Source organism: Raphanus sativus, chromosome 6, assembly GCF_000801105.2.
Source record: "Raphanus sativus cultivar WK10039 chromosome 6, ASM80110v3, whole genome shotgun sequence".
Classification (NCBI taxonomy): Eukaryota; Viridiplantae; Streptophyta; class Magnoliopsida; order Brassicales; family Brassicaceae; genus Raphanus; species Raphanus sativus.
Window position 1 is genome coordinate 47,772,686 of NC_079516.1, and position 13,003 is coordinate 47,785,688.

At 35.2% G+C, this 13,003-nt stretch overlaps 3 protein-coding genes across 5 annotated transcripts; 2 read left to right on the top strand and 1 right to left on the bottom strand.

The window, feature by feature from the left end:
* Positions 1–3,894: 3,894 nt before the first annotated feature.
* LOC108808718 (ubiquitin carboxyl-terminal hydrolase 2) lies at positions 3,895–7,616 on the top strand. Of its 2 annotated transcripts, XM_018580827.2 has the most exons (3): positions 3,895–4,056; positions 4,437–7,110; positions 7,202–7,616. In XM_018580827.2, exons 2-3 carry the CDS (start codon positions 4,439–4,441, stop codon positions 7,419–7,421), a joined length of 2,892 nt encoding a protein of 963 aa, XP_018436329.2. In that variant the 5' UTR covers positions 3,895–4,056; positions 4,437–4,438; the 3' UTR covers positions 7,422–7,616. The 2 variants fall into 2 exon arrangements, with proteins under 2 accessions (XP_018436329.2, XP_056844625.1); XM_056988645.1 differs by lacking the exon at positions 3,895–4,056 and having other exon boundaries at positions 4,080–7,110.
* Positions 7,617–9,043: 1,427 nt separating this feature from the next.
* LOC108811670 (uncharacterized) lies at positions 9,044–10,960 on the bottom strand. Of its 2 annotated transcripts, none has more exons than XM_018583759.2 (7): positions 10,458–10,960; positions 10,168–10,226; positions 10,033–10,066; positions 9,871–9,951; positions 9,664–9,777; positions 9,483–9,562; positions 9,044–9,379 (listed from the first exon to the last, which is right to left on the bottom strand). In XM_018583759.2, the coding sequence occupies exons 1-7, from the start codon at positions 10,905–10,907 to the stop codon at positions 9,298–9,300; spliced, it is 900 nt and encodes a 299-aa protein (XP_018439261.2). In that variant the 5' UTR covers positions 10,908–10,960; the 3' UTR covers positions 9,044–9,297. The 2 variants fall into 2 exon arrangements, with proteins under 2 accessions (XP_018439261.2, XP_018439260.2); XM_018583758.2 differs by having other exon boundaries at positions 10,033–10,072; positions 10,458–10,957.
* Positions 10,961–11,443: 483 nt separating this feature from the next.
* Positions 11,444–12,551, top strand: LOC108811671 (uncharacterized). Its single transcript, XM_018583760.2, has 4 exons — positions 11,444–11,693; positions 11,766–11,818; positions 12,012–12,183; positions 12,265–12,551. Exons 2-4 carry the CDS (start codon positions 11,790–11,792, stop codon positions 12,382–12,384), a joined length of 321 nt encoding a protein of 106 aa, XP_018439262.1. The 5' UTR covers positions 11,444–11,693; positions 11,766–11,789; the 3' UTR covers positions 12,385–12,551.
* The last annotated feature ends 452 nt before the right edge of the window (positions 12,552–13,003 follow it).

The window sequence follows — 13,003 nt, forward strand, 5'->3', positions numbered from 1 at the left end:
CTATACGTGATGTGCATATAGTTAATGTCCAATGCTTTACGTTCATGCTAAACCATAAACTACCTCTTATATGCCTCTTTTATATTTTATGTTTACAAAATATGTTTATAAAATAGAGTTATATTGCTCGCAGGAAATGACACTTTTATATGCCTGTTTTATAGTTTATGTTTATACAGACAATAACATTATGTATACTTCTTTTATATTTTAGTGATGTATTCTTTCTCAACTGAAGTTATAATGCTGATACTAACATAAAATATATTTTTTTTTCACCGTAGAATATATATATATATATATATATATATATATTATAATATATATATATATATATTTTTTTTTTTTGTTCCAAGAACATATATATTTATATATATATTGTTAATATAATGCTCATACTTATAATAGTTGTATGTCATATTTTCATACACATCCATCGTTTCGTGAAAACATATATTTTGAAGAATTGTTTTTATATTTTATGTGTATCGTAATTTTTATGCTTTTGTATTTTTATAATACAATGAATGCATAATTTAAAACGATTTAATGATACAATAAATGTCATTATTGAATATGAAATCTCGCAAATCATGAATATAAAATCTCCCAATTTCGTATGCCAGTCAAGGAATAATTATGATTGATTTATGATTCAGTCCCTAATCAGATCGTACATTATTATTTGCATTAATTTCTTGAATTTCCTGAATATGAAATCTCGCAAAACATGATTGATTTAGGATTCAGTCCCTAATCAGATCGCACTCTTTTCGTATTAACTCAATCACCACGTAATTGAGGCTTAATTGATATGATTAGCGATATTTCTTTTAATGTTTCATATTTGTGGCATAGTCTTAGTTTTGATGTTACCATAATTATAAAAAATCTTTGTCACATTTGTTATAAAAGGAAAGCCAGGTGAGTAAATGGATGTCTTTTGTTTTGTTATAAAAACTCTTTGTCACATTTCGTTGATACCCAACACAAATGGCTGTCTTTTGTTTTGTGCCTTTCAAAAATATCCTCGATGGATCGTGTAATCCTCATATTCTGATTGGTAATTCAATTTTTTTTTTCTGTTCATGAAGTATCAAATATTGTTTAACTAGCAGCGTATTGTTATATAGTTGTTTTACTAATCCATTTTGGTTATCATAGATGTCACCGGACATGTTCTGCAAGTGGATCGCATTCAGATGTTTTCAGTTAATGGAAAGAGATCCCGAAGATTTCATTGCTGATACGTGATGCAGAGTAAGTTCCGTTTAAAAATCATATTCAAATTTTTGTCACATAGTTGATATCCCTTATATATTAAAATAGAAGCACTTTTAGAGACTAACCTTATATTCATGTGTTATTAACAAGAATGACATTTCCTATGTGGCAACACCATATTACTTCTCAACCTCTTTGTGTAAAAATCCTCTTCTTACTAGACTTATTACATTTTTTGCCATTGTGAGATAATAGTAGCTTAACATAATGTTTTAGTCATATTAATTGATATTAATTGGTTATGTGCATTGATATGGACGATAATATCAAATCCGATAGGGTTTTTATAATGTTATACGAAATTAATATGATAGTATATGATATCTATAGTCACAATTGATAGAGTTTTGACTATATATATGATTCATATTTTTATAATATTATATTTCTTTATGACTCTAAATTATAAATGATATTTTTAGGGACTGAAAAATATAAATGATTCATAATTTTGTTTTTCTATAAAACTTTAGTGCATGACATTTATTTTGATGAATATTTTTTGTATTTTATGGAATACATGACATTTATTTTTAGATAGACAATATAAATTGTTTTATATTATAATATCAAAATGTCGTATATAAAAATTTATGAGCAATCTTGAAAATTATAAAATACATTCAAAAAGGAATTCCATATTAAATTTATTGAAATCCCTAAATTTTTGCAAAAATACTTTTTAATTACAAAATTATCATAAATGATGACATATATATTGAAAATGGAAATTTATATAATTCTTTCCGATTAAATTTAAGGCAAATATCAATGTTTAATGTGGACTTCCTTAATTTATGCCATATGCATATAATACTTTCTATAATTATCTGAAAATCTCTGATTATAATCATATACGAAATTAATAGGATAGTCTAATATATATAGTCACAACTGATAGAGTTTTGACTATATATACAATTCATATTATTATAATATTTAACTTCTTTACGATTAATAAATGATACATGACATTTTTTAAGAGATTAGAAAATATACAAGAATCATAATTATGTTCTTCTATAAATATTTAGTACATGACATTTATTTTGAATAATATTTTTAGTTTATGAGATACATGATATTTATTTTGGATTGGACAATACAAACTGATTTATATTGTAAAATCAAAGTCGTATATAAAACATTATGAGCTTACATTCAAAAAGGAATTACATATTAATTTTTTTGCATTCCCTTAAATTTTGCAATAATACTGTTCATTACAAAATTATCATAAATGGTGATAGACATTTCATTTGGAAATTTATATAATTATTTTCGACTAAATTTAAAGAACAAACCATTTTTAATGTGTTATTCCTTAATTTTCGCCATATGTTTATAATACTTTCTATTATTATCTTGAAATCTAAAATTATAATCCTAAACGAAATTAATAGGATAATCTTATATATTAGTCACAAATGATAGAGTTTTGACTATGTATATACATTCATATTTTTATAATATTTAATATCTTTATGCTTCATACCATTCTTTAGGGATTGGAAACTATGATTATAAACTTTGGTATGTGACTTTTATTTTTATTAATATTTTTTGTATTTTATGGGATACATGACATTTATTTTGAGATAATATAAACTGTTTTATATTGTAAAATCAAAATGTTGTATATAAAAATTTTATGAGCAATCTTGAAATATTATAAAATACATTTTAAAAAGGAATTTCCTATTAAATTTCTTCCAATCTCTTAATTTTGTGCAATAAATTGTTTTACGAAATTATCATAAATGGTGACATACATTAAATTTGGAAATTCATATAATTATTTCCGATTAAATTTAAGAAAAACATCAATTTTAATTTGGACTTCCTTAATTTTTGCCCTATACATGTAATACTTTATATAATTATCTAGAAATCGACGAACAATCGACGAACAATTAGGGATTTACAACATTACTTTATGGTAATATCTAAATATATCAGGTGATAAGAAAAGAGATCGAATCCAACATCCGAACCGTAGCCCATGATCTCATGTCCCATCAATATTTTTTTAGTAAAAACACTCTTTATAAATAAAAAATAAATCAAAAGAAACTCATATGTATTTAAGTCATAATGGATATTAAGGTTCGATAAAGGGTCTTTTTACAGTTTTGAGTCCTAATAAATCCACTAAATTTACTTCAATTTATTTATATTCTTTTTACAACTTTTATGTACTTCAAAATCAGTATGATTTTAATAAAATATAACGATTTAACTTCGATAATAAAACAATTACATTTGTCAACCATAATAAAATTATCATTATCCGGATACTTCAATAATTTTTTTTGTTAATTGAAAAATTCAATAAACCTCTAATCCCAAGTTGGTTTTCCTTACATTAATCTGTATGACAACACTACTTATCCTAATTATACCAAATATAATATGTCATTTTTATGTTTTCAATATCTATAATTAAAATTTATAATTTTTTTTCCGTTCGCCCCGCACAGGGTGCGGATGATCGCCTAGTTTGAATATTATTTCCCGAAATATTACGATTTCATCGTTTCTAATCTTCCTAGTTCTACTAAAACTTTACTTTCCTTTTTATATAACTCAAAATATTTATATTTTATGTGCATCGTCTCCCTTTGTCTGTTTGACTCGCTTCCTCTCCCTCTCTCTTTGTCCTAGGCAGGTCACTGATTATAAATACTTTCGTCGAACTCTCTTTCCCCAAAAAAAAAAACGAAGTTCTTACGAATACCCTTTTGTCTTCTCCTTTACAAAACCCTAGATAAGGTTAGATCACAATCTTCCGACATCTTTTCGTCTTCACATGAAAAAACATTCTCTTAGAACCTCTTGATTACTTATGTCAAAAAGCATATCTGTTTTCTCTTTGGTTGTTATTAAGCCATTAGGGTCTTGTTTTTGATTATTTATCAAGGAACTTAACTCTCAAACTCAGTTGTCTTAGACCTCTGGAAGATTTTGACTCTATAAAGTTTGGATCTTTTTTTTTTGGTAAAAAAGTTTGGATCTTTTGTAAGGTATAGTATTTAAAGTTTTGATCTTTACTACTTATTTTTATAAAGGGCATTCCTTTGGTGAGTGGATGATGATTTATGCTGTGGTGATAGTTCTCTGTTTGTATTATCTGCTAAGCTGTATTTGTTTAGGAATGGGGAAGCAGTTAAAGAAAGGTCGAGCTCCTCCAGGTGGGAAGAAGGTAACTAAGCAAAGCGCGGAGACAGCTGAGGATGTGACAGTGATGGAACAAAGATCATGTGTCCACTTTGATACATGTGTTGATTTGGATAAGCTGTTGAAAAAGATGAAAGCTTGTAAAGAAATCAAGTGTGGAGAATGCAAGAAAGGAGTGCACATGAAGAGAAGAAGTGAAGAAGTGGGGGAAGTCAGTAGGTTTTCTTTTGCTGCCGCTAAGAAAGCTACTTGGCTTTGCTTGGAATGTGGCCGTTATCTCTGCGGAGGTGTTAGTTTGCCCACTGAACCTCAGAGTCATGTCATGCGCCACATCAAGATGACGTGTCACCGTCTTGTGATTCAGTGTGAAAACACTCTGTTGAGATGGTGTTTCGCGTGCCAGTCACTACTCCCTTTTGAGAAAGAAGAGAATGGTGTGAAGGTAGATTTGTTGCTGGAAGCTGTGAGACTGATTAAAGAACGTTCCTCAAACACTTGCTCTGGTGAAACCGAGGCTGGAGATTCATGTTCATCAAGTAGTATCTCTGGTGAGATCAAAGGTTTAGAAGCAAGAGGTGGTTATGGCGTAAGAGGTTTAGTGAACCTTGGGAACACATGTTTCTTTAACTCTGTGTTGCAGAACCTTCTTTCTTTGGATCGGTTACGTGACGGCTTGTTGAGAGAGGAGGACCAGTGTTGTGACGGGCCTTTAGTTTCCTCCCTGAAGAAGCTGTTCACTGAAGCAACATCAGAAGCAGGCTTGTTCAATAGTGTGATAAACCCAGTAGGCTTTTTTGGTTCTCTCTGTTCTAAGGCTCCCCAGTTTAGGGGATATCGGCAGCAAGACAGTCACGAGCTGCTTAGGTGTCTGTTGGATGGTTTGAGCATCGAAGAATCAAGCCTGAGAAAGAAACTCGATGTTTGTTGTGATAGCGAGAAACCTACTCTCATAGATTCTGTATTCGGAGGTGAAGTTTCAAGCACCGTATCTTGTTCGGAATGTGGACACTCCTCAAAAGTGTATGAACCCTTTTTGGACCTCTCTTTGCCTCTTCCCTCCAAGAAACCACCTCCGAGAAAGCAACAAACCATCTCCCAGGAAGAGAGAAGTAAACTTCCAACACCAACTAAGGTCCTTGAGAATGTGACAGACTGCAAAGACTCAACAGAACCTGTATCAACTGTTGCCCTAATAGACAATAAGCAGGTCCCTGAAATTTTTGTAACACAAAGTGATTTGGAAGAAGTTGATAGCTTTTGGTTGGAATCTTTTGGAATAGAAATCTCTCACAACAATGAGACCGATCTGGTTTCTCAAGGTGATGCTAGTGATACTGCCCCACTAACACAGTCTGTAGGTAGCACAGAAAGGATGATGCATGATAATGCAAAACCGGATAAAGAGGATGCACAAGCTATGCAGTGTAGCAAAGACACAGCTTCAAGTGGTATATCAGCAGATATTAGTGAGACTCGAGTATGCGCTGATGAAGAGGTTCCTTTGCTGGTTGCAGATTCTCAAGTTCTGAATATGCCTTATAAAGATGATAAAACAGCTGCAGAAGACAAGGGTGAGGCTTCCTCGTCATATGTGAAAGGCCACCATGAAAAAACCGTAGATTATGTTGACTTTAGCTGGTTTTTTGAAGAGCCAGACGTCTCCTGTGATGATGACAAAACAGTTAGGGAATGTGAGGATGAAGTTTCCTCTTCACTCATGAGCAGCCACCATGGACAAACGATTGACAATGTTGACCTTAACGAGCCTGACATCTCCTGTAATGCTAAAACAGTTAGGGAACGTGAGGATGAAGTTACCTCGTCACTTTTGAGCAGCCACCATGGACAAACCGTTGATTATGTTGACCTTAACGAACCTGACGTCTCCTGTAATGCTAAAACAGTTAGGGAACGTGAGGGTGAAGTTACCTCGTCACTCGTGAGCAGCCACCATGGACAAAAGATAGAGAATGTTGACCTTAACAAACCTGACGTTTCCTGTAATGATAAAACAGTTAAGGAACGTGAGGGTGGAGCTTCCTCTTCATTTGTGAGCGGCCACCATGAACAAAAGATACAGAATGCTGACTATCACTGGTTTTTTGACGAGCCTCTGATATCTAAAGGACCAGTTTTTGGACCACCAACTAAAGCTGAAGTTTCTGAAGCCGGTTTTTGGACCACCAACTCTGATGCTGAAGCTGTTCTTGATGATTCGGATTCACCAGTATCTGTAGACACCTGTTTGGATCTGTTCACCAAGCCTGAGATTTTGTCAGAAGACAATGCTTGGCACTGTGAGAACTGTTCGAGAAACCTAAAACTCCAACGGTTGAGAGAAAAGAGAGAAAGATTTGGCTATGGATGGGTGTATGATAATGGTTTTGATGAGTGTGGAGATAATCTATTCAACCAATCCTTTATAGATTTCAGTAACTGGGATACCATGTGGGATGATAAGTCAGAGGAAGTGATTGTAAGAAGCGCTGCAACTAAAAGAGTACTTGTAAACAAGGCACCACCTGTCTTGACCATTCATCTCAAAAGGTTTAGCCAAGACGCCCAAGGCAGGCTAAGCAAGTTACGTGGCCATGTTGCTTTCAATGAGTATATCGATCTTGGCCTATATATGGATATGGACTACTCTAGGTAAATGCATGCATGCCCACATATCTTTCTTCTCTAGGGACTTCAATAAGAAAGCAGTCACTTCCTCCTAATTTTCTCTTCTCATTTGTAGGTTGACCGAAGAAGACCAGCCGGTTTACATGCTGTCCGGGTTAGTGGAGCATTCAGGGACAATGAGGAGAGGTCACTATGTTGCTTACATTAGAGGAGACGATAAGGAGAGGAGAGACTCATCCGTATGGTATCGTGCAAGCGACTCTTTTGTAAGAGAGGTTTCTTTTGAAGAAGTTCTTAGTTGTGAGGCGTATATCTTATTCTACCAACGTATCTGAGAACTCAGCAGCAGCAGGCCAAGTATCTTTTGATGTTCTTCGTTCACAGTTTGTGCTGGTGAATAGAAGAAGAAATAGAACAGAGATTATCAGTTTTTGTTTCTATTTTCTTGAACCTATCACTGAGATTCTTTTAATATGTAATTGAGTTATTAACTTAAACTATAAACTTGGCCTTGATTATAGACTTCGTTATTTTATGGGTATATATCGCATCTGGTGTATATTGGTACACCAGAAACATATTGATTTGGTCCATCGAACTAGTCTCAGCAGGTTACTTGAACGCCAAGCTATAGTGATTAAGAGAGAAGACTTGCTATACTGCACAGGTTGTTGTATAAAACCGGGCCACATTGGTCTAACGTGTAGTTGAAGACTATGTTTGATCTCTCACAGGCATCAACCTAATTCAGGTTAAAATGAAATTGGTAATAAACGAATAGGCTTGACATCAAAAGACTGAATGGTCCATCCAAAACCGCGAAATAATGTTTTTCCGTCCAAACTCTGAAATCGTGTTGTCCTTCCAAAACTATCCGCAACAAAAACTTTGGCAGTCTCTCTTTCCTTGTACAATCACGATCAATTGACATGTATTGAATAAAATGATATTTGGAAAAAGAAAAACAGTAGACTACATCTCTCCCCACCGAAACAAGGTTAGTTATTAATTAAAGAAAATTGCCTCAACTTGGAAGTTGATTCCAGTGGAACGGCCGACTTATGCTTGCGCGTCAAGCGTTTGGTTCTCTAATGCAGCACAAAAGGTTTGCGTTTATCAGCTGGCTTGCAGTTCTTAATAAACTTTCAACAATGGACCGGGTTGTGAGTTGGAACAGAGGCGCCAACACATTTTGTGTCTTCTGCCAACATCCATGTTGGATAAGCTTGAAAGATAGCTTAGGAAACAAGTTATTCATAAAAGTAAATTTGAATAACTAAAAAGGAAAAACTAGATTTAGATTTATGTTAAGTTTCTAGATCACATTGTAATAGGTTAAACTAAGACCCTATATATAGAGATCTATAATGTAAGATGATCTCAAGAAGTTAAGAGTTTAATAAAACGAAGAAACTGTTTTATTAACAAGCTTTGCACATTCACACAATCGATCCTTAGGCGACTTTAATCCCATGGAAACTCGAAATCATCTATTTTTAGAGTGTTCTTAAACCTCACCGATTTGGAAGAAGTTAACTCATGGTCTCCTGCAGCAACGACATACACATTATTGGTCTTCAATCATCACAGACTAAACTATACAGAAATGCCCTTAGAACTCAAGGCTAGTGACAACGTCAGGTTGTTTATTCTTTTAGTTAACTAAGAGTTAGTGTTAGTCCCCACTTTAAAACTTTTAAGGTATGTTTAGACTATTTTCAGTTATCCTTCCTCTTCTACCATTATCCGACACACAAGGAAACTATAGAAATAGGCCATCTTCAAAGAATAGGAATACAAGCTCTTCAAATTAACGTATGATTTTGTGGGATTCTCTTGCATTTCCCCTGCCACTCGTATGTTTCATGTTGTTGGTATATAATTAACAGCATGCTTGCTTTTTTTTTGTCATGCTTCCATTTGTCTCTCTCCACTTTTCTCTTTAGGTTTAGGAACATAACCACAGGAAAATTAAATTATAAATGATCCTATAACGGTTTCTTAGCTTATATGACCGATCAATATAATCTGGAGAAAACACACAGGCTTGTATGAAACAATGCCTTTTGACATATTGACAATCCAAGAAACACTCCATGAGCCACTACATTCCACTTCAACACTTATTCTTTTTGATTATGTTTGTGATTGGCTAATGTCCAAGAAACATTTCCTTCAAAGTCCCAAGCCTTTAAACCTCTACTCGTTCCTTCATTGCTCTCCAAATGGTGGCAGAAGAAGAGCTAATCTTGCCTTGTACCTCCCAATCCTCTTCAACCGTTCTTCTCTTAGCCTGAAAACAAAAAGAAACAAACCCACAATTTTGTTAAGCAAAGAAAAAATGGTAATCACCAAGAAAACAACTTTGATTTGACAAAAACGCGTGTGTGACTCACCGAGCTCGGACTTTCTTAGCGCGGTCCACATGTCTTTTCAAAAGATCAGAATCAGACAACTGTTTCACAGAGTCCTCGTCCTGAAGCTCATCAAAGAGTAGATATTAGATCATCAAAACTCAGCATTACTATTCACCATTAGCATTCTAGAAAGGAATAAGAGAAGAAGAAACACGAGAACCTCTTTGTCTTGTACACGATTTGGTTCATCTTTTGGCAAACTTGTCTCCACCACATCCGATGCAAGCAAAGGCTTTGGCAAACATGTCATTGTATTTGCATCGCTTTGCTGCTTCTGTAAGCAAACACATTATGAAATAAACACAACTCACCAACTCTAAATTAAATTACAAAAGAAAAAAAAGCAAAAACAGAAAGTGAGGCGAACCTGAACACCACCCTCATGAGCACCATTTCTCAACCACGACCTACAAAGTGAATACAGAGAAGCTTTCTCTGTAAATCTAACCTGCAAAAAAAAAAACCCATTGAAAATTCCTAATGGACAGAGCCAGCAGTAACGCAAAAGACAATGAACAAAAAGTCTCACCTTTCGTTTTCTTATAAGGACCAGGACGTCGTTTCTGCTTCTAAACAGGATGGGAAAAGAAACATGAACAAGTTTGTAAAGAAGAAGAATCTCTTACACAAAATTGCATAAAGGGAAGAAGAGAGTAGTAGTTACCTAGCGTCTTTACGCCTCCCACCATTGTCTAGAATTGAAGTAGGAGGAGGATGAGCAACCTAATCATCATCATCACAAAGTTTAAACCTTTATAGATGAGCAATTCAAAAAATGTGAAAGCACAGGTGCCATAGTAAGTAACTACGATCTAAACCAACACCACAAAGCAAAAACACACTCTAAAAGCTTCGAACATATATGAAACAGAGAAAGCAGAGCAAAGTGATAATGATAAGCCAATCTCTTACAACACATGAATAATCTAAATGTTACAGAAGAAGAAGCTAAACCCGAGGTTGCAAAAAGTAAGGAACACCATTCATGAGACCCGACCCGAGATGAGAAGCTGGTTGGATCTGAGCTCTCACGAACTGACGACTCATTGGATCCAAACCCTGTCCGTTTCGATACCCGCAAGGACCACCACCAGCTCGATCCGCGACGGTGCTCGGACTCTGTCTTCCGGGTCGGGTCGGTAACCCTCGGCCCGGGAAAGGAAGAGCTGAAGGGTGGTGGTCTTGGAGAGGCTGATGAGGCGAGCCGGCGACGGGATTCGATCTCCTGACAGGGAAGGGATTCGGGTGGATGCTCTGTTGAGGAGGTATACGATGGAGCGGAGCTATGGCTCTGTACGACGGCTGTGAAGACGGAGTTTTGACTGTGTTGGATTGTGTCATCGGAGTTTCCGATGCGGCGGGGAGAGAGACGGAGGGGGAGGGGGAGGGGGAGGGAGTGGACATTAGATGGATTCGATTTTTGGTTTCGTCGCGGAAACTGTGGGAGAAGAGAAGAGAAGAGATTCAAAGTTGGTACCTTTTTTTTTCTTTCTTTACAGATTTAAAACTCCGAAAGACGCCAAGAGCGGTTTTGTTCTCGAGTTCAATTTTTTTAGTTAGTGGTTCGATTTTTTTTGGTTCGATCCGGTTCAGTGATCATTCTCACTTGTTTTGTTTTGATGATCTTTTCTAGTTTTGCCTTAATTTTGTTTCGGTTTAGGAAAACTGGTTCCAATTGAAAATTAGATTATTAAGTAAATTTGGTATGGTTTTAAGTTGATAGATTTTGGTTTTGATTTAGAAAGTTCTAAGGGTTGTTCGTTTGGTTGCCGCAGCTATCTGCGTCGGCGTCGGCGACAATCTTTTTCGTAACTCTTGTTTGTTTGATTGACGTCGATACCTGCGTCTAGACGCTGCATCTGGCGTTAATTTTTTTTTTTGACGCTGATAAAAGCAGCGACTGCGTCTATTTTTATGTGTCTATTTACTTATTTACGTTTTTGCCCTTTCCAAACCTGATTGACGCAGCCGCTCTCTCCTCCTCCCCATTGACGGGCTCTCTCGATCTCGAACTCTCTCCATCTCTCTCGATCTCAAGCTCTCTCCATCTCTCTCCATCGATCTCAGCCTCTCTCTATCATGAGCTCTCCGCACAAACCCATCTCAAGCTCTATCTCTCGATCTCTCTCTCGATCTCCAACGCATCTCTCTGTTTTCCGACAAACCCATCTCGAGTTCTCTCTCTTTGAGGTAATAGTCACATTCTCTGTTTGATACTGATAGTGATGGTCTATGTTCTAAAGAATTGCTGGTATGTTGCAGATTCTTCAAGTGTGAGATGAGTTGATGGTGCAATGCGAGGAGTGTTCTGAGTGGTAAGTGTTTTTGATTTTTGATTTCGTGATGTGATCGTGATTTTGTGTTGCTGCATTTTGGTTTGAATGTGTTTAAGCCTTTGTTTACAAATTACTTAGAGGAAGCTTTACTGTTAGGGTTGGCTAGTGATAGAGTAAAGGTGTAAACTTGTTGATTATTTGAGACGTGTTCTTGTTGTGAGGATATTTTCAGGAGAGTGGATGATGATGATGCAGAGAACATCCTTACACCTCTAAAGCTGAGGAATGTAAAGAACAGAGGACATGAGCGGTTACTGCAGCAAATCAGAACAAACCCACCATCTCCTCAGTGCTTCTCTGAGAACCGGACAGCTTCTTTGAAGGCCTTGGCGACCGAACCTACGGTATTGATACTCATATTCCTCTTCATTTTCCTGCTAGAGACATTCTTGAGCAAAAGTATGGTTTTATTGTGTGTACGTCAGGTTGAAGAAGTGGTGAAGAGAAAGGAGGAAGGAGAGCAGGTCAGAGACAGTAACAACAACAAAGAAGGGAGGGGCTTGGACGTTCTATGGTTCTTAAAGCCTTGCTCTATGGCCAACTAAATTCTTTTACCAAATACTTTTTTTTATATCTGATACATTCTTTTGTTGAAGTTCATTTTTATTAAACTGTAACTGATGATCTTGCTCAGATTCATCATGTAACTCTCAGCAATTTGTATCATCAATCTCACCTTTACATACAATAAATAAAATTTGTTTAAATAAAATATCAGAAATGATTTGTTTTTTCTTTGCTTATAACATTGATTGCCATTTAAATGTGATATTTATTTAAGACTTGATGTATATTATCTTTTATCAACCAATTTGATGTATTATTTAGCTTTTGTTTCCTGATAAATATTTTGAGTTTTTTTTTAATTTAGCTTATGATTTATGAAAAAATATTGTTACATTTATATTTGACCAAAATTTTTATTACCAAGTAAACATAATATTTTTATGGATGCAAATATATTTAAACTATATTTTATTTATTTAAAATGCAATTTTACAAAAAAAAAATAAATAAAATATGAATAAATAAAAATGATCGCAGCGTCTGTCAAACGAACAACGATCTGCGTCGGCGGCAGAGTCAGTGTCGGGGTCTGCGTTTACGAAACGAACAACAACACAATTTCATTGACGCAGACGCAGTCGCTGCCGCCGACGCTGC

Excerpts from the sequence above, each read along its gene's own strand:
- LOC108808718 (XM_056988645.1), top strand. The coding sequence starts at position 4,373 with ATGATGATTTATGCTGTGGTGATAGTTCTCTGTTTGTATTATCTGCTA. Across the intron at positions 7,111-7,201 it reads ATGGATATGGACTACTCTAG|GTTGACCGAAGAAGACCAGC; the intron begins GTAAATGCATGC and ends TCTCATTTGTAG.
- LOC108811671 (XM_018583760.2), top strand. The coding sequence starts at position 11,790 with ATGGTGCAATGCGAGGAGTGTTCTGAGTG. Across the intron at positions 11,819-12,011 it reads TGCGAGGAGTGTTCTGAGTG|GAGAGTGGATGATGATGATG; the intron begins GTAAGTGTTTTT and ends GGATATTTTCAG. Across the intron at positions 12,184-12,264 it reads CCTTGGCGACCGAACCTACG|GTTGAAGAAGTGGTGAAGAG; the intron begins GTATTGATACTC and ends TGTGTACGTCAG.
- LOC108811670 (XM_018583758.2), bottom strand. The coding sequence starts at position 10,907 with ATGTCCACTCCCTCCCCCTCCCCCTCCCCCTCCGTCTCTCTCCCCGCC. Across the intron at positions 9,952-10,032 it reads TCCTTATAAGAAAACGAAAG|GTTAGATTTACAGAGAAAGC; the intron begins GTGAGACTTTTT and ends TTTTTTTTGCAG. Across the intron at positions 9,380-9,482 it reads GCTAAGAAAGTCCGAGCTCG|GCTAAGAGAAGAACGGTTGA; the intron begins GTGAGTCACACA and ends TTTTGTTTTCAG.